Raw genomic sequence first — 20,046 nt, 5'->3', positions numbered from 1 at the left:
ATCATCCTTGAAGTAGGATGGATGAGTGACACTACATGTGTAGGCAAATATAGGTCAGGATAAGTTTCATGCAGGACATCAGTTTACAAAAAGGGTTGTCAATGGCAATCTGAAATTATCACCACTATACATTCTAATTCCTTCAAAGCCTTAGAACCCATAGAAAACTACAGCATAGAGGCAGGCCCTTTGGCCAATCTAGTCTGTGACAAACTATTCTCTGGCAGTCCCATTGATCTGCACCTAGACTGTAGCCTTTCAGACTCCTCCCATAAATGTACCTATCCAAATTTTTCCTAAATATCAGGATTGAACCCACATTTACCATTTCAGGTTGCAGCTCGTTCCACACTCTTACCACTCTCTGCCTGAAGAAGTTCCCCCTAACATTCCATTTAAAACTTTTAAAAAAAAAACTAATCTACTTTCTGTTACATCACTTTTAAATCCAACATGTCAATTTGTAGGCCTGAGTACCACAAAAGATGTGATTTTTGGGTATATTTTCAGTCATTTGAGTCCCTTTTTTTTTAATTTTTTTTATTTTTTTTTAATTTTTTTTATTTTTCACACCATAAATCACATTAGCCATGATATACACTATTTCTTTTCACACATATACAGTGACTTTTTCTCCCCCCCCCCCTTTCCTCCCAAACCACCCCCCCACCCCCCCCCTCTCATCCATTTTAGGTATACAATCTAGGTTGCATTAATCCAGTCAGACAATGTTGTCATTCAACAAAATTACACCAGAAATTCTACTGAGTCCATTCTTTTCTTTCCTTCTCCTTCCATCAACTTAGGTAATGTTTGTCCCCGGTAGGTTTTCGCTATTGTATTTAATGTAAGGCTCCTATACTTGTTCGAATATTTCAATATTATTTCTTAACCAATATGTTATTTTTTTCTAATGGAATACATTTATTCATTTAAATTTGGTAGTTTCTTCCTTTTAATTTGGTTATGTATTCCATTAATATTTAAAGACATATAGTTCAGCGTAGCCCTTTTATATTTTGTTTATCTTCTCTTTCCGTTTTTCCATCATTACCTTTCCTCCTTTTCCATTTCTGTTTTCTTATTTTCAACTCTTTACCAGACAACATTCCTACAACATCCAACATTTTCCTTATTCTCCTATTTCTATCTTCTTTATCCCCAATTCCCCTTCCACTCCTGAGTTGTCCTTTATCCCTTGTCGGACAACCACATCTCCCCTCTCCATTTGGATTTGCGAATCCACTCGCAAGCGTCAACTGATTTTGCAGTGACCGCTCTTTTCCCCCACCCAGCCCCCCCCAGAAAAGATTTCACTTTTCATATGTCACAAAGGTCACTCTTTTAATTCCCTCCTTATTCTCTCTATTCCATTACCTTCCCTTATTAATTCTTGTCTATACTATCTATGTTTTCCTCTAATTACAGATACTTTCACGTATGCCCATTGTCTCTATTCACTCTTATACCTCTTTACCCGCATACATATCAATCGTGGTCATTCTTACCCTCATTACCCGTCTTCATCCCTCAGTCTATTTTTGTCTTTACCCACATACATATCAATCGTGATCATTTTTACTCTCATTACCTGTCTTCATCCCTCAGTCTATTTTTGTCTTTACCCACATACATATCAGTCGTGATCATTTTAACTCTCATTACCCGTCTTCCTCCCTCAGTCTATTTTTGTAATTGTTCTGCAAATTTTCGTGCTTCTTCTGGATCCGAGAATAGTCTGTTTTGCTGTCCTGGAATAAATATTTTCAATACCGCTGGATGCTTTAGTATAAATTTATACCCTTTCTTCCATAAAATCGCCTTTGCTGTATTGAACTCTTTTCTCTTCTTTAGGAGTTCAAAACTTATATTCATAACTTATAAACTTATAAATGAAGATTTTTTGCCCTTTATACTCCAGTGGTTTGTTGCCCTCTCTTACTTTTTCCATTGTCTTCTCCAGTACCTTTTCTCTTGTAGTATATCTTAGGAATTTTACTACAATAGATCTTGGTTTTTGTTGTGGTTGTGGTTTAGAGGCCAATACTCTATGTGCCCTTTCTATTTCCATTTCATGCTGTAGTTCTGGACATCCTAGGGTCTTAGGGATCCACTCTTTTATAAACTCCCTCATATTCTTGCCTTCTTCATCTTCCTTAAGGCCCACTATCTTTATGTTATTTCTTCTGTTATGGTTTTCCATTGTATCTATTTTTTGAGCTAGTAGTTCTTGTGTCTCTTTAGTTTTTTTATTAGATTTCTCCAATTTCTTTTTTAAGTCTTCTACCTCCATTTCTGCTGCTACTGCCCGCTCTTCCATCTTGTCCATTTTTTTTCCCATTTCTGTTAAGGTCATCTCCATTTTAATTATTTTCTCCTCTGTGTTGTTTATTCTTTTTCTTAAATCCTTAAATTCCTGTGTTTGCCATTCTTTAAATGATTCCATGTATCCTCTAATAAGAGCAAGTATATCCTTTACCTTGCCTCTCTTTTCTTCTTCTATTTCACCATACTCTTCCTCTTCTTCTTCCTCTGGGTTGACCATCTGTTGTTTCTTTGTTGCCCTTTCCTCCTCTTCTATCTTGTTTCTATTGTCTTCTGTGGTCTCTTCTTGCTGCAGGTGTTCTGCAGCTGTCGTTGCCGGCTGTGGAGATCGACTCCCCAGCTGGTCCCCCCTCCCGTCGGTGTGTTTTTTTTCATTCGCATCGCGCATGCGCGAAACTTCGCGCATGCGCGGTTGCGCACTTTTGTTCGGCTCTGCGAGCCATTTTTGTAGTCCATTATTTACCGACCTGAGGGAGCGGGTTTCTCTCTCCGCAGCGGGCCTCTTCGGACAGGTAAGGCCTTCACCTTTTTCCTCCTTTGTCTTCTCTTCCTCTCTTCTTACCGTTGCTTTCGACTTTTCTTTTTTTGTCGCCATCTTCTTTCCACCTTTATACTCACTTTTCTGTAACTTTTATTTCTGTGCCTTTGTGTTTTCTCTTGTTTTTCCCGACTTTTCTGGAGAGGGCTGGAGTTCAATGTCCGGCCACTACTCCATCACGTGACTCCTCGAGTCCCTTTTTTATTGATGTTTTGCCCATGAGTTTAAATCCGGTACTTCCTGTTGCAATTCAGGCTAATGAAAATATCACTTCATCAAATTTTGCACATGTAAAGACATGAGCAATATGTGCGATGCCCACTAATTAATTATTGACTGAAATTGTATCGATAGGTTGGGATGTACAAGCTTCGTAATCAACAAAGTTCAATGAGCAGCACATCATACAGAATCATTGAAAATATTAGCCAAATCCATTTCAGGCTCCAATCTATCATCCATCTATGTGAGATGCTGGCTCAAGAAAGTGGCCAACATCATAAAAGACCCCCATCACCCTAGTCAAAACCTTTTCTTGCTGCTACCTTCGGACAGATGTTACAGAAGAAGCCTGAAATCCTGCCCCTCGATGTTCAAGAACAATTTTTATCCAATTTTTGAACCTCCTTATCCTAAACATAAACTACCCTAGGACCACTACAAAATATCACTTTTTTTCCCACACTAACTGCAACTGCGAATATTTATCTCTCCTTTTTTTTATACTCACTATCTTTTCCTGTCTTACCAGATTGCTAAAATTTATTATGCACAATTGTACACATTATTTAAGAATTTCAGAGTATCTGTGCATTGCACTTACACAGTAAAATCCCCATAGTCTCATCTACAGAGATCAGAGATGCCGGAAATACAAATTTTCCATTTGACTGAGACTCACTCTTACAAATGCCTAATACACCTGCATTCAGAACATATCACTTAAAAGACAAAAGACAGTGCAAAATGTAAATTAATCTCAAAAAAAAATCCGTATTGTAGTCTTTAATTATGTGAAGTTCACTTTAATCAAGTAATTCCCATAACTGACAAAATTTAAATTTAAATTGGGAACTCAGTTGCTGGTGCTATCACTGTGTTGCATTAGCCGCCATAATCATTGTATGCCACTGTCATAATTAATGCTGCCTCCCCCAAGTTTACAGATAAAGCCTTATTAATATACTTAGTACTAATAAAGTCTCTGACAAGGCAGGGATAGGAAGACACTTTGGGAGAGTTGCCCCAGCAAAGGGGAATTCCCACACCACTTAATTACCCACTTTACAACACAACCACATGCCCTCTTAACTTTGGACTTCCCTTCAGTTGAACATCACATGGTTAGCAGGAGTCTCATGGATTTTAAGTCATCCTGTGGTATATCCTGAGGAGACTGTGGCCTCCATTGTGATGGCAACCAATAAATTGTGTCGATACTCCTTGTATCCACATTTGGAATTTCAAATTTTGATTAAACAAAAAGGCAAAAATTTATTTCATTCTTTTATGTTTCTTTTATCATTGGTCCTTCTAACAGGAGCAGAGGCAGCTTTGATTGTTGAGACAATGTATTTTTTTATCTGTCTTCCAGTGATAGTTGACATTTTGCAGGCTAATACTTGCACTGCTGATGTGGGACAGTCACATGTTGAATATTTCACTGATCTCTGGATCAGTTGTATTTAATGTATGTTTTCCCAGAGGATCATGTTATCCTAAAACATGCAATTAAGCCATATGGAGATTTCAATACAATCAAAACTACTTACCCAATTGTTAAACCAACAGTGGTAAGTCCGAAGAAAGTTCCAAAGTACTTTATTATTTCACGGGACCATGCAATTTGCATTGCTACTTGTCTCTGTCTCATTTCGTTCTGCATCAGCATCTGCCTCTCCAGCTGAGAAAGGAATTTAGTAGGTTAATCCAGAAAATATTGTAAACGGTGTGTCCCATTTAACAGATTCACTTTATCCCAATAAAACCAATGAATATATGCCATTACTCAATATGCCATTGCTTGATCTACAAACGCTGGTCCAATTGTAGTGGCGAGAACATTTCCATTACTAGAAACGCATCGTCATAATGACAAGATAAAATTGCAAATGCTGTGAAGATTGTAAGCGTGGAAACTTTGCAAATGATTCATTTTAATAAAACTGATCTTATTTGAGTCTTCTTTGGCTTGGCTTCGCGGACGAAGATTTATGGAGGGGGTAAATGTCCACGTCAGCTGCAGGCTCGTTTGTGGCTGACAAGTCCGATGTGGGACAGGCAGACACAGTTGCAGCGGTTGCAGGGGAAAATTGGTTGGTTGGGGTTGGGTGTTGGGTTTTTCCTCCTTTGCCTTTTGTCAGTGAGGTGGGCTCTGCGGTCTTCTTCAAAGGAGGTTGCTGCCCGCCAAACTGTGAGGCGCCAAGATGCACGGTTTGAGGCGATATCAGCCCACTGGCGGTGATCAATGTGGCAGGCACCAAGAGATTTCTTTAGGCAGTCCTTGTACCTTTTCTTTGGTGCACCTCTGTCACGGTAGCCAGTGGAGAGCTCGCCATATAACACGACCTTGGGAAGGCGATGGTCCTCCATTCTGGAGACGTGACCCACCCAGCGCAGCTGGATCTTCAGCAGCGTGGACTCGATGCTGTCGACCTCTGCCATCTCGAGTACTTCGACGTTAGGGATGAAAGCGCTCCAATGAATGTTGAGGATGGAGCGGAGACAACGCTGGTGGAAGTACAAAAGCCAATTTCAGCAGCTTCCAGAACACAGAGATGAGAAATGCATCAAGGTTGATATTATTACTTTGGCAGTTAGGTTCTTGTTACATTTTCCATTGAAACAATATAATGATTAATGTAAGAATAACCTACTTGGTGAAAATTAAGTCAGTATGATCAAAACTAGGGACATCTGCTTGAAACAATTCACCATTGATTTCTCATCTGCTTCATTAGAGCTGATGGAGAACTCGTTATAGAATTAATAGGTAAATTAATAAATCTGGTTTGTACTAAGAATCATGGAAGAGTACAGTAGTACAGGAGCACGTTTGTATTATAAGGCCTCCACACTCCCGACCAATGACCATAAACTTGCTCGTTCCACACAATCAAAATCCCTCACTGTGATGCCCTGCTGCAGCAGTAAGCAGCTCAAAACTCAAGAAAGACTGTACCACAGGATTTATTGTTAAAAGTCTCTGCTACAGTGGTAGCTGTACTGGTGACTCCTGAGTGACTGGTTTGGGAGGGGCCGGCTCAGGATTATATCCCGGGGCAGATGATTGACAGCTGGCTGGGTGGAGTTAGGTCTATTCAGGTCAGCTGATTGACTGCCGGCCAGGTGTGGTCCGTCATCCGGTGGTCATCCTGCAGGTACAGAGATCGCCCCCTGCAGTAGGCTATTGGTGTATCACCACATTCACCCCCTTCTTTGAAATTGTCCGGGTGGAGGGGGTTACCAACGTTCCCAACATTCTAATGTGGTATATGTGTATTTACAGGTTTAGATGGTCCGGCGGCCGTTGGAGTCTCTGTGACCATTGCAGAGTTGGTTCCTGGTCAAAAGTCAGCGAGGACGTGCTGGGAAGGCTAGATGGGACGGCTAGGACAGGGGCCGGGGCGGTTGACATGGCGCGGTGGGTGGCCTGGATCGGCAAGCCCGTGAGTCGTTGGAGGGACGGGGGTGAAAAGTCGTGCTCCGTGGCGTGAGTGTGCAATGAGTGTTTGAGATGGGGAAGATGCATCCGGCCGACATTGTCCTGGGGCGGTGGAGGCTGCTATGTCAAGGTGGGTGCTCCTGCTGAGGCCAGATCCCTGGTTGAGACAGTGTCCTCCTGGTTATTGGGGTACCTGACGTCGGTGTAGTTGTGATTGGCGTGTAGGAGGAACACCTGCTCGACCAGGAGGTCGGCCTTGTGGGCCCGTGCATGTTTACGCAAGAGCACCGGTCCCACAGACATGAGCCACGCTGGGAGAGAGATTCAAGTCGCCGATTTTCTGGGGAATGAAAACAGGCGTTCATGGGGGTGTCTCATTGGCAGCCATGCACAGGAGTGACCTGATGGCGTGGAGCGCCTTGGAGAGGGTGTCCTGCCATTAGTTCATGGACCAGCCTTTTGACTTAAGGGCCAGGAGGACTGCCTTCCAGATCACCCCGTTTTCGCGCTCCACCTGCCCATTGCCCCTTGGGTTGTAACTAGTCGTGCGACTAGTTGCGATGCCCTTGCGATCAGGTACTGGCGCAGCTCCTCTCTCATGAAGGTGGACCCCCAGTCACTGTGAATGAACGTGGGGTAGCTGAACATAGTGAAGATTTGCATCAGCGCTCTGATGAGAGTGGCCGTGGAGGTGTCTGGGCACGGGATGGTGAAGAGAAAATGGGAGTACTTGTCTATCACTGCACGTTCCGGTTCGTGGAAGGCAGGGGGCCCTTTAAGTCAATATTGAGGCATTTGAAGGGCCAGGTGGCCTTCACTACATGGGTTTGGGATGGGTGGAAGAAGCAGGGCTTGCATTCCGCGCAGACCTGGCATGCCTCAGTCATGGTCCGGACTTCCTGGACGGTGTATGGGAGGTTTCGGAACTTGATGAAAGGGTAGAGGCGTGTGATGCCCGGGTGGCAAAGGGATTCATGGAGAGCCTGCAGTTGGTCGGCCTGGGCCGACACGCAGGTCCAGGATAGGGCATCAGTGGAGTCGTTGAACTTCCCCGGTCAGTATTGGATGTCGTAGCTGAACGTTGCTAGCTCAACTCTTCAGCGCAAGATCTTGTCATTTTTGATCTTGCCTTTGTGGGTGGTGCTGAACATGAATGCCACTGCAGGCTGGTCGGTGAGAAGGGTGAATCTCCTGCCTGCCAGGTAGTGACGCCAGTGGCAGACCGCTTCCATGATCGCTTGGGCCTCTTTTTCAATGGCGGAGTGCCTGAGCTCGGAACCATGGAAGATTCTTGAGATGAAGGTGACGGGTCGCCCCTCCTGGTTGAGGGTGGTGGCAAGGGCCACATTAGAGGCATCGCACTCCACCTGGAATGGGGAGTCCTCATCAACTGCATGCATCATGGTGTCTGCGATGTCCTGCCTGATGCGAGTAAAAGCTGCCTGCGCCTCGGGTGGGAGGGGAGAGGTGGTGGCCTGGGCCAGTGGGTGGACCTTGTCCAAGAAGTGGGGAACCCACTGGGAGTAGTAAGAAAAGAGGCCGAGGCACCTGCGGAGGGCCTTGAGTGTGTGTGTGGGAGGGGTAGCTCCATTAATGGGCGCATGCAGTCTGGATTGGGGCCGATGACACCATGTGCTATAATGTACCCCTGGATGGCGAAGCGGATGGTGCGGAACACACACTTCTCCTTGTTATAAGTGACGTGCAGCTCCTCGGCCATCCGGAGAAATCTCTTCAGGTTGGCATCGTGGTCCTGCTGGTCATGGCCGCAGATTGTGACATTGTACAGATATGGGAAGGTCACTCTCATCTTGTGCCAATCTACCATGCGGGCCATCTCGCGCTAGAGACAGAGACCCTGTTAGTGACCTCAAACGGAACTGGTAAAGATGCCCATCTGCCTCAAAGGCAGTATAAGGCTTGTTCCACTTGTGAATCGGGAGCTGATGATAGGCCGACTTCAGGTCAATTGTGGAGAAGACCCTGTAGTGGGCTATCTCGTTGACTATATCGGCTAAGGGGTAGACATCCAGCTGGGTGTACCGGTTAATGGTCTGACTGTAGTCTTATGACCATTTTCAGTTTGCTGCCCCCTTTGACCACCAGGACTTGGGCTCTCCATGGGCTGGTGCTGGGTTCTATGACACCCTCCGCCAGGAGCCACTTTACCTCCGCTTTAATGAATTCTCTATCGGCTGTCTACTTCTGGCCGCTATCGGTTTGCTGTCTGGTGTGAGGTAGGAAAAGATGGCAGGAAGGGTGATGCGTAGTGTAGAGAGGCCTCAGGTGGGCTGGCGCTGGTCAGACGGCGTGCTGTGAAACGTGAGCAGGGGTAGGGGCCCGCTGAAATTAAAGGTGATGCTCTGTAGGTGGCACTGAAAATCTAAGCCTAGAAAGACTGGGCACAGAATTTTGGCATGACCAGGAGCCTGAACCCATTGTATGCCTCCCCCCCTCCCACCCCACCCCCACAAAGTCATGTCCATAGGGCAGTGCCCAAGAGTTTTTATGGACCAGTTCTGGGCGGCGAAAACGATAGCAAAGCTTGTAGGGTAGATTTTAAGTCTCAAAGTTCAAGCCACGTTCGGGTGTATGAAGCTCTTGGGGCTGCCGCTGTCGAATAGGCATTTTGTTACCTGACCATTAATAGCAATGTCCATCATGGAGTGCCCAAGGCCATGTGGGATGTCTCTCTTTAGTGTATTTGCTGCTAGGACCATCTTGTGGTCCGAGTTGCTGCTCCCTGACGATTGAGGTGAGTGGCAGCCGGTGGCGTCCTTCGCAGGCATGGGGTGTGTCGGGAGGGCAGTCTGGTTGGTGCCAGAGTTGACCATGCTGTCATCGTCGTCATCATATTCGCTCTGTTCTGGGTGGGAGGTAGGGTTGTTTGCTGGGTCAGGCCAATAGGACCAAGATGGTGGCAGTGCTTGGTCAATGCAAGATGGCGGAATCCTGTGGGCGCACATGGCGATGGCATGGCTGGCTCTACCCATCGGTTATCCTGCCTGCTCAGGGGAAGGTGACATCATTGCGCTCTGTGTCGACGGATATGACATCATCTGTGGTGGATGGAGTGACGTCTTTGCTGTACTTAGCTGGTGAGGCTTTGGGAAGGGCAACGCGCGGGGCGAGCACACAGCGGTAATACCCATTGGGGCTGGAAGCGGGGCTGGCGAGGAGGACGGAAGTCGCTGGGCGGATAATGGCTGCGCCCGGCCCTCACACGTGGTGGCGTCTGGGGGTATAGCGAGGTGATCATAGAGGGCCACTGAGCTGTCGGTGAGCTTCAAAAGGCATACTTTCATGTAGTGGCCTTTCTTGCCGCATCGCGAACAGAACTGGGGTTTCTTGCCGAGCAGTTTTGGTGTGATCATCGATCTGACCCACACTGGGACCCAAAGTATTTACACGGGCGCAGGGTGCCTGTGGCAGCGATGCGTTAGTCTACCAGTGGTCCCTGAGTCACGGCTGCTGTCTGGGCTGTCCATATGGGGGCTTGGGGAAGTCGGGATTCAAATGCTTCAGCATGGAGGGCTTCAGCCCCCAAGGAGTGGACTACCTCTATTGTTCGGGCCAGGGAGTAGATATTGTCTTCTAGTAACTTCTGGCGGGCAGCTCACGAGCGCAGACCTCGAACACAGGCGTCTCTGACCAATCTCTTGACTTCCTTTTCATTTACCCCGGGCTCTGCCAGGCACGGATGAGCTAGCTCACGCAGGGCTCCCAGGTAGGCTTCGGCTGTAACAAACTTTTAAAATTATTTATGGAGTGAACATCCACTGCCTTTACAATGTGATTACATCTCCTTGAAGTAAAAACATTTCTAATCTTCCTTCTAAAATTTTTAATGATAATTTTAAACCAATAATGGCTGGATATTAACCATTTTCCAAATGAAAACTTAATCTCTATCCAAACAAACAAAAGCTCTGCCCTTAATAAATCGTCCATACAATTTGTGCAATAAAATTGAAAATTCTGTTCAGGAAATGCTAAGCAACTCTGCATGTTTCTGATGTCTCTGGAAGAATTAATAACAGTCAATAATGACACACAGTCATCCTGCTGCTGTAAGATTTTAGTGCCCCCCTAATGCTGTTCTTTCAACACAGAGCACACACAAATAACATCAACTGAAGAACATTTTCAAAAATTGTATCCAGTGAGATTTACAATCATATTGGTCTAAATAAAGACTGGACATAGTTATTACTCGCAGAAGAAACACGTTTTAACTAAGATTGAAGGCTCAAACATTAGTTGAAAGGGCAATTTCTGCAAGTCTGCACACATCATCAGGTTACAAATAACCATGCACTCTGCACTTTTACATTAACAGTGCATGTTCCTGTACACTTCAAACTCCTCACACTCTTTGCTGAAGCCAAAACTGCCTTCCGATACCTGTGTTCACCTTTACAATAATCTTACTATACAAACTTAAGGCACACGGTCTAGGTATTGAGGTGACAGATAGGAAGCAAAGAGTGGGAATAAACGGGTACTTTTCGAAATGGCAGTCAGTTACTAGTAGGGTACCACAAGGCTCAGTGCTAGGACCCCAGTTATTTACGATATATATTAATGATTTAGATGAGGAAATCTGCATAGATAATAGAGTTTCAAAAGACATTTCCCAGGTAATGCAGGCAGCCATGGGAATTAGGAAACACTCACTCCCAGTCTCAGAACCACCAGTCTACATCAGCTGATCTGTACCACATTCCCAAGTCTGTGATCATCGCTACATTAAAATAGATCATTAATATTCTCTACTCCACCAGATTTCATATATTTTTCTTTTGTCCAGAAATGCCCACTGCTCCTGGAACGTGTGGAGGGTTGTACTTGGGTCATCAAGAGAGCTGCTACACACACAGCACTAATGTATTATATTGTCTTAAGACCTTTTTGAGCCATGGAACATTGTAAAACCTGAGAAACACAGGTGAATTTCTCAGTCCTCAGCATAAATCCCTTCAATTAGGCTGTCCCTTGATTGATACAGATGGCACAGTCCCAGTGCTGGTAGCACTTTTGCTTCACAGCTCCAGAGACTTGGGTTGAATTCCAACCTCCACTTCTGCGTAGAGTGTGTAGTCCCTTGTGATGACATGGACTCCCTTCAAGTGCTCCTGTTTCTTTCCACATCTCATAGATGTGTCAGTGGATTGATTGGCTGCTGTCTGTGACCCCTTAGCGTAGGCAGTGGATGCAGGAATGAGATTGATCTCAGAGCTGACTCTAAGGCTGATTGATCTCCATATATTTCATGAAAAATATGAAAATATAATATCCTTTAAATGAGAAAGCAGTTTGAATTGTTATGACTCTATTATACTTACAGACACAGTTCACAGTCTGGACCAGTTCATGACAGGGTTTGAAAAAAAAATCAATACTGGAGATATTTTGTTGATGAATGTAAACATATTTTTGTTCTTCCTCTTTAGAATCTAATTAACAGATGCCATTTGATTGGATATAGCCTCAAGTTCATTTGCTTAAGCTGCTTTTAAAAATTAGCTAAACTTGGATTAAACGTATATCCTGTTTGATAATTTGTTGTTAAAATGTGTTCTACTCTGGAATAACTGGTTCAATTCTTGATATTCTCCTTGACCGATCAGCACTTTATAATGTTCAACATTTACTTACAAACTGGATCGTTTCATTGGATCATGATTGGGAACCCAGTCCTGAGCACATTATTTTGTACAATCACTTTTGTATATATTCCCTTTAATGACATGGTCAAAAGAAATGTTTTTGTTTTAAAATAAAATAAAGGTGCTTTCCAGACCCAAGAATGTGATTGACTCTTAACTGTGTCTGGAAAGTTCTAACAAGATGCTCTGTGAGTGACAATTTAGGATGGACAGTAAATTCAGTGACTAACAACATCTATCTATTGGCCAATACCTTAGCTACTATCTTATAATCTACCGAGATCAGCAGGGAAAAAGTTCAAGTGCAATTCTTCCTCAGGAGTTTGCGGAGGAGCTAGTGGAGCTGTTCAAGTGAACCGGTACGGACTTGAAGGGCTGACATGGCCTGTTTCCATGCTGTAAACGGTTATATGGTTATCTCCTGTGAAGTCCACTACATACTGTCTTACTGTATAAAAAGTTGATAATTATCTCCAACATCTCTCTGAAAGCTTATTGTAATTATCATGGATACTTAAGAATACAGTGCTACTCTTTGTATTAATTTATCTAAATTATGTAATCAACAATTTCTGAACTGCATTACTTGATGAGACAAAGTAGCAAATGTAAGTAAAAAAAAACAACCCTGAAATTCCTTTTGATCAAGGCTACAAGTGACTGGACTTTATTGTAATCGGAGACAGTGCATTGACTGGAAAAGATGCAGGAAGTGCACCATGGTAGCATTCTATCTGCATTTAACCTCTTTGACAACAAAGAGTTTTGTTACTGGCCTTTCTCTTGACCATCTTTGAGGAAGTGTAATGGTTTGCCAGAAGAAATATTAACTGACAGATATACTGTTGGCAACTAAAGTAACATACTCAATCCAAAGAATAACACAGTGGCTGAGATATGTTCTGCATTTCACTGTCCTCCATAATGATTCTGAGACTTTCTATTACATTTCTACTGCTATCGATAATTTCAACACTGTCATGGCACCCCATATTCCAAATTACCAACAAAGTTTGCCAGCATTATACAGTTTTCCCTAACTCCAATCCTAACAAGCATTTTTCCTGCCACTCACAAACTGACACCCCAACTGTAATCCATTAATAAATGGATGGCCAACCAATTTTGTAAAATTATACTGAATCGGGTGCTTGAAGTGAAGGATTATTCAAAATAATTGCTTCATTCAATTCTTTCCATGCTCCTCCTTTCCTCTGATTGGATCGTATCTCACTATTGGATTGACTATATCTCATCATCATCCTATGGGAGATTACCAACTGCCAATCATGGGCCCAAATGTAACCAACATTTGCACCTTTGGACTGAAAATCAATAAAATGGTTAAACTGACATTGATTGGTAAAGGTGCCACAAAATTTGCACCACCAGGTTCAGAAATAGCTTGTGCCCCTCCACCATCAGACACCTCAATAACTAACTCAATCAGCTCTGTATTGCATGGTGGTGTTGGTGCTGCGCAATTACTCAACAAAAGGAGGTGTAAGCTGCTCCTTGCATCCAATAGCCTACAGTCCACCATTAGGCAAGATGTCTTAAGACCTTTTTGAGCCATGGAACATTGTAAAACCTGAGAAACACAGGTGAATTTCTCATTCCTCAGCACAAATCCCTTCAATTAGGCTGTCCCTTGATTGATACAGATGGCACAATCAGGGTCACATGAAGCTACGGACTGCAGATGGTGGATGGTTTTTACAAGCAGATTCTACAAATTGGATTATATGGTTGTAAAACTAAAAATGCTGGGCAGATAAATCTGCAGATCAATGGCCAAGGTTACCCATCCAGTATGGAGAATGCAACTGAAGAAGGTAACAGGAAAACACTTCAATTTTTTCCCCCCATGTATAATCATGAATTCAGCATTGACTATGGTCTCAGCTCAAAGAGGGAGCCTTCACCAAAGGAGAACAGGAGAGGCAACAACTACACTTTGGAGGATCAGAGATCATAACAGATGGAGAGGCATGATCACCAATATCAAATGGCAAGGCACCTGAATGTATTGCACAGGTTATTTACATTCCTTTATTTGTTTACATGTATGGTATCTTCTTGAATACAGTTTCTGTATAATAATTAAGTGGTAATTCTGCCTGGCCTGCAGGAAAATAAATCTAATGTATGTGATATCATGTATGTACTCTGACAATAAATCTGAACATTGAACTGTGATGGTTAACTCCACTGGTGCAGAAACTCAAATAGGAATTTAATATAACCAAGAATTAACGTTTAGGACAAAAAGGGATTTAAGTTAGTGATTGATTTTGAAGTTCTGATCCCAAGAGATCATGGTGCACACTGACTAACTGCATAACTTTAGTCTATGGCAATTCAAGTGCCAAAATCAACAGGAATGTGTTAGAAAACAACACAATGATTAATAAAAATTAATTAAAAAAAAAAACAAACAAAAATTGCAGACAAAATACTGATTAAAGGCTTGTTCTATCTGAAATCATGAATTGCATTGATTTTATTTTCATTGTTAACTTCAGCTGTTAACTCATCAAGTATCTGTATTAATTGACTATTTTTATCCATGGATGCTGTCTGACTTGCTTTCATTTTGTTTTAGTCTTTTATTTCCAAGATTACAAATTCTTAAAATAATCTCTTGTCTAGATTAATCTTCCAATTTTCTTTTCACCCCATACCTTAACTTGCTTGCTCCCTCCCCCATCCCTTTTGCTGATGTTGGTGCGGGAACTGGTGATGAAGTTGGTGTGGGCGCCGGAATAGTGTTGGTTAGAATCGGGACCTCTGTCAATAGAGGTGTTGGGGGCTATGGTATGCTTTCAGTTGGGGTCACCAGCGGAGGCGAAGGTGGCTCCAGCACTTGGTCGGTGGGGACAGAGTTTGGAAAATGTTAGAGTCAGTTATTAAAGATGTGATTGCGGCACATCTGGAAAGTGGTGAATTCATTGGTCAGAGCAGCATGGTTTTATGAAGGAAAAATTGTGTCTGACTAATCTTATTGAATTTTTTGAGGATGTAACTAGTAGAGTGGATAGGGGAGTACCAGTAGATGTGGTTTACTTGGATTTTCAGAAGGCTTTTGATAAAGTCCCACACAGGAGATTACTATACAAACTTAAGGCACATGGTATAGGGGATATGGTATGGATATGGATAGAGAATTGGTTGACAGGAAGCAAAGAGTGGGAATAAAAGGGTACTTTTTGGAATGGCAGTCAGTTACTAGTGGGGTACCACAAGGCTCAGTGCTAGGACCCCAGTTATTTACGATATATATTAATGATTTAGATGAGGAAATAGAAAACAGCACTTCCAAGTTTGCAGATGACACAAAGCTGGGTGGGATTGTGAGCTGTGTAGAGGCTGTTAAGAGTGTGCAGGGTGACTTGGACAGGTTGGGTGAGTGGACAAATACATGGCAGATGCAATATAATGTGGATAAATGTGTGGTTATCCACTTTGGAGGAAAGAATGGGAGGGCTGAGTACTATCTTAATGGTATCCAATTAGGAAAAGGAGAGATGCAAAGAGACCTGGGTGTCGCTGTGCATCAGTCATTAAAAGTGGGCAGGCAGGTGCAGCAAGCAATAAAAAAGGCGAATGGTATGTTGGCGTTCATATCAAGAGGATTTGAGTACAGGAGCAGAGAGGTATTGATGCAGTTGTATAGGGCCTTGGTGAGACCTCACCTGGAGTATTGTGTTCAGTTTTGGTCTCCTTAACTGAGGAAGGACATCATTGCCATGGAGAGAGTGCAGAAAAGGTTTACCAGATTGATACCAGGGATGACGGGACTTGCATATGAAGAAAGGCTAGAATGACTGGGCTTGTACTTGCTGGAGTTTAGACGATTAAGAGGAGATTTTATAGAAACGTTCAAAATTCTTAAGGGATTTGACAGGCTAGATGCAGGAAGATTGTTCCCAATGTTGAGCAAGTCTAAAACTGTGGGGGGGTGGGGGGGTCACAGTTTAAGGATAAAGGGGAAGTCCTTTAGGACTGAGATGAGGAAGAATTTTTTCACTCAGAGGGTGGTGAATTTATGGAATTCTCTGCCATAGGAAGTGATTGAGGCCAGTTCCATAGCTATATTTAAGAGAGAGTTAGATTTAGTACTTGTGACTAGGGGGATCAGGGGGTATGGAGAGAGAGCTGGAACAGGGTACTGAGTGGATGATCAGTCATGATCAAAATGAAGGGCCAAATGGCCTACTCCTACACCTATTTTCTATGTTTCTATGTTTAGCGATGGAGGTGTTGAAAGTTTGGACCTGTGGGCAGTAGGGGCTGGGATGCAAACCCATGTTGGAGGCATCAGGAGCTCCACCCTGTAGGCAGTCAGGGCTGAGGTAGATACCCGCGTTAGAGACATTGGGAGATCATCCCTGTGTGAAGCTGGGGACAGGTTGGAAAATTGTTTCTGGAAGGTCAGTGATGAACATAAGAAATAGGAGCAGGAGTAGGCCATCCATCCCGTCAAGTCTTCTCCATCATTCAATAAGATCATGGTTGATCTGATCATTGACTCAACTCCACCTACCTGCCTTTTCCCCATAACCTTTATTTCCTTTTTTGTGTAAAAATCTATCAAACTGAACCTTAAATACGTTTATTGAAGTAGCCTCAACCGTTTCCCTGGGTAGAGAATTCTACAGATGGTGGGCATTTGGGGTCTGGGAGGTTGGTGATATTTGTATTTTCAATTTGGTTAATATTCAGTTGAACCAAAATAATCAAATTCTGAAGAAATGGTATTTTGTAATCAATGCCTCAGATTGCTTACTGTTTAAGAAAAATAATTTAAATTAGTCTTAACCACGCTTGAACCAGAAGTTGACATCATTCTACTTCTGGTTGGCTTCTGCTTCATAATTATGGGGTTCCACAATTTCCAAGTGTTCCCCAAAAGGTTTCAATGAGCTAAAATGTTTGGGAAGCCCTGCGCTAGGGTCTAGTGCAGTACAGTACACAAAAGGGCTGGAGAAACTCAGCAAGTCATGCAGTACCCATAGGAAGTTAAATGCATTCAACATAGAGACTGTTATCAGGAGTGCCAAAAATCAGACAGACACCTGAATAAAAAAGTGGGGACTGGGAGGTGGAGGAGAGCGGGGAGGAGCACAGGCTAACAGATAAGAGCTAACAGGTGGATACAGATTGAAGAGAAAGAAACTGAGATGTTATGGGGGAGGGAAAAGAATGCTGAAATATAGCTCTCTAATAAGGAAGGGCGGGGATTGGGGAGCTGAAGGAACGGAGGCAGAGGGATGTGGGAAAGAGAGGGACTAGGGGAAAGGGTTAATGGAAATGGAGATCAATATTGATGCTCCCTGGTTGGAGATTGCCAAGACAGAATAGAAGGTGTTGTGCCTCCAATCTATGGATGACCTTAACTTGGCAGCATATCAGGCCATGGACAGACATGTCGGTGTGGAATTGCAATGGTTGGCCACTGGGAGATCCTTTCTGTGGCAGCAGAAAGGGCAAAGGTGCTGAATGAAGTTATCTCCCAAAATTCTGCCCAGTCTCCCCGATATTGAGGACCCTGTATCTGGAGTTTGGTTCTGGTAAGTGATGTTTTACCAGAACAGTATGGTGAAACTCTGGAAGGTAGCAGAGGCTGGATCACTGGAGGTATTTAAAGAGGGAATTTTTGGTAAATTGTGGAATTGAGGTATATGGGGAACAGGCATTGTGGAGCAGATGAGGTCTAGGGCAGATCAATCATGATCACATTGACTGGGGCACAGGTTTGAAGGGTCAGGTATCCTACTGCAGCTTCCATTTTATTGTGTTCTTGTACTCATTCACCTTAACATTGGCCATTTCTGTCTGCCTGACTGGTGAGTATATCAATTGTTGTGTTTTATTGTGATTTACCCGAGATCCCGCTGAGCTTGACACAATTTCCATGCTTTTCCATTCTGTTCCTCCAGAAATGATTATAAACTGTGTTTATAATTTCACAGTACTCTTAATCTAATGCAAGGTGAACATGCACTTTTCTTTTAAAGCAGTTGCTGATAAAGGCCCCACTAGGCAGAGAAGAGAATTTAAGCCAGTGAACCAAGTACAGTACTGTATTTTGTTTTTTATTTTCTAGCACAGAATGCAGAACTATAGTTGGACAGCCTGCTGTGACCAAAGGCACTTTTTGCTTCTACTTCTAAATAAAATGCTGTTAAAGCAGCAATGTCATGAGGAATGGCCCAACATCAAAATGTGGAAAGCACACACCAGATTTGCTACAATTAGTCCACCTTGAAGGGTAGTTCCCTACTCAGGGCTGTAGCATATGACGATGCAAGAAAATTAAATGAAATACCATCCATGTTATGATATCATGAACTGCTGCCTTCAGATGGTGTGTATCATTAGTTTTCTACACACCTATTCTGAGGATGTACTAAGAAAACAGTCCATAAAGGGTGGCACAGTTAGTGTAGCGGTTAGTGCAATGCTAAACACCCAACCCCAACCAACCAATTTTCCCCTGCAACCGCTGCAACCGTGCCTGCCTGTCCCGCATCGGACTTGTCAGCCACAAACGAGCCTGCAGCTGACGTGGACATTTACCCCCTCCATAAATCTTCGTCCGCGAAGCCAAGCCAAAGAAGAAAAAAAATTACAGTGCCAGTAACCTGGGTTCAAATTTGATCCTGTCTGTAAGGAATCTGCGTGGTTTTCCTCTGGAAGCTATGGTTTCTTCCCACCTTCCAAAAATGTGCTGGGTTTGTAAATTAATTGGTATATTTTGGAGGCACAGCTAGTGGGCCAGAGGGGCCTGTAACTGTGCTGATTCTCTAAAATAAAAAAAAAACGCATGTATATGGTAATACAGAGGCTGCTCCATGACCTGAATAGTATTTAGGAAAACCACCTCAACTCCCACCACTGCACTTTTGGAATTTAAATTCAATTAAACTGCAAGGATTTGGTCATTTGCAATGTGAACCACAAAGTTACATGATTGTCATAAAGTCCCACTGGTATTCATTATTTTCTTTCAGAGAAGGGAACCTGCTCACCTTTTTAGGCCGAGCCAATAACTACTGTATAGGCCGGTTAGCCTGACTTCAGTGCTGGGCAAGATTCTAGATGTGGTCTCCTCTAAATCAGAGAGATTGGGCGCAGACTGAGTGATTGCATCATTGAGCACTTTGGCTCCGTCTGCTGCAATAGTGTGGATCTCCCAGTGGCCACCCATTTCAATTCCCCATCCCACTCCCTTGCAAACATGTCTGTCCTTGGTCTCATGCACTGCCAGATGGATACCACCCACAAACTGGAGGAACAACAGCTTATCTTCTGTCTGGGCACCCTCCAACTAGATGGCATTAACATCAACTTCTTCATCCACGTCTCCTTTCTTCTAGTTCTGTCTGTCTCTTCCCTTTTCTCTGCCTCATTTCACAGAGCCAACGTCAATTTTTACTTTTCCTCTTATCATATCCAATTACCACCTTTTGTTTGTTGATCTAGACTCCCCTCACTCCCATACTTCCACCTTTTTCTCTCTCAGTCTTTACTGAGATGCCTGCCTGCTTTTGCTTATACCCTGAAGAAGAGATTAGGCCAAAACATCAGTAATATATCTTTACCTCCTATGGACGCTGTGAGATTGACTGAGTTCCTCCAGCATTTACTATGCATTGCTACTACAACCATAGCATCAGCAGATTTGTGTGTCCCACGGCAGGATTCTAGAGTCCATTTTCAGGAAGAGGTTTTGGGGTACTTGAAAGAACAAGATAAAAATAGGCGGCAGTGAGCATGTATTCCATCAGACGAGATCTTGCTTGACAAATCTGTTTGAATTCTTTGAAGAAGTAATGAGAAGGACA

The 20,046-nt window shown here is 43.4% G+C and overlaps 1 protein-coding gene across 4 annotated transcripts in view; it reads right to left on the bottom strand.

Moving 5' to 3' along the window:
• The window catches only part of plgrkt (plasminogen receptor, C-terminal lysine transmembrane protein), a 62,971-nt gene that overhangs the window by 4,654 nt on the left and 38,271 nt on the right, over nt 1-20,046 (bottom strand). For all 4 annotated transcript variants that reach the window (XM_069924036.1, XM_069924043.1, XM_069924028.1 and 1 more), the window contains one exon: nt 4,636-4,766. In XM_069924036.1, coding sequence (XP_069780137.1) covers nt 4,636-4,766 — 131 coding nt within the window. The remainder of the gene's footprint in view (nt 1-4,635; nt 4,767-20,046) is intronic.

This window comes from Narcine bancroftii, chromosome 1, assembly GCF_036971445.1.
Source record: "Narcine bancroftii isolate sNarBan1 chromosome 1, sNarBan1.hap1, whole genome shotgun sequence".
Lineage (NCBI taxonomy): Eukaryota > Metazoa > Chordata > Chondrichthyes > Torpediniformes > Narcinidae > Narcine > Narcine bancroftii.
This window is presented reverse-complemented; position numbering and strand designations above follow the sequence as displayed.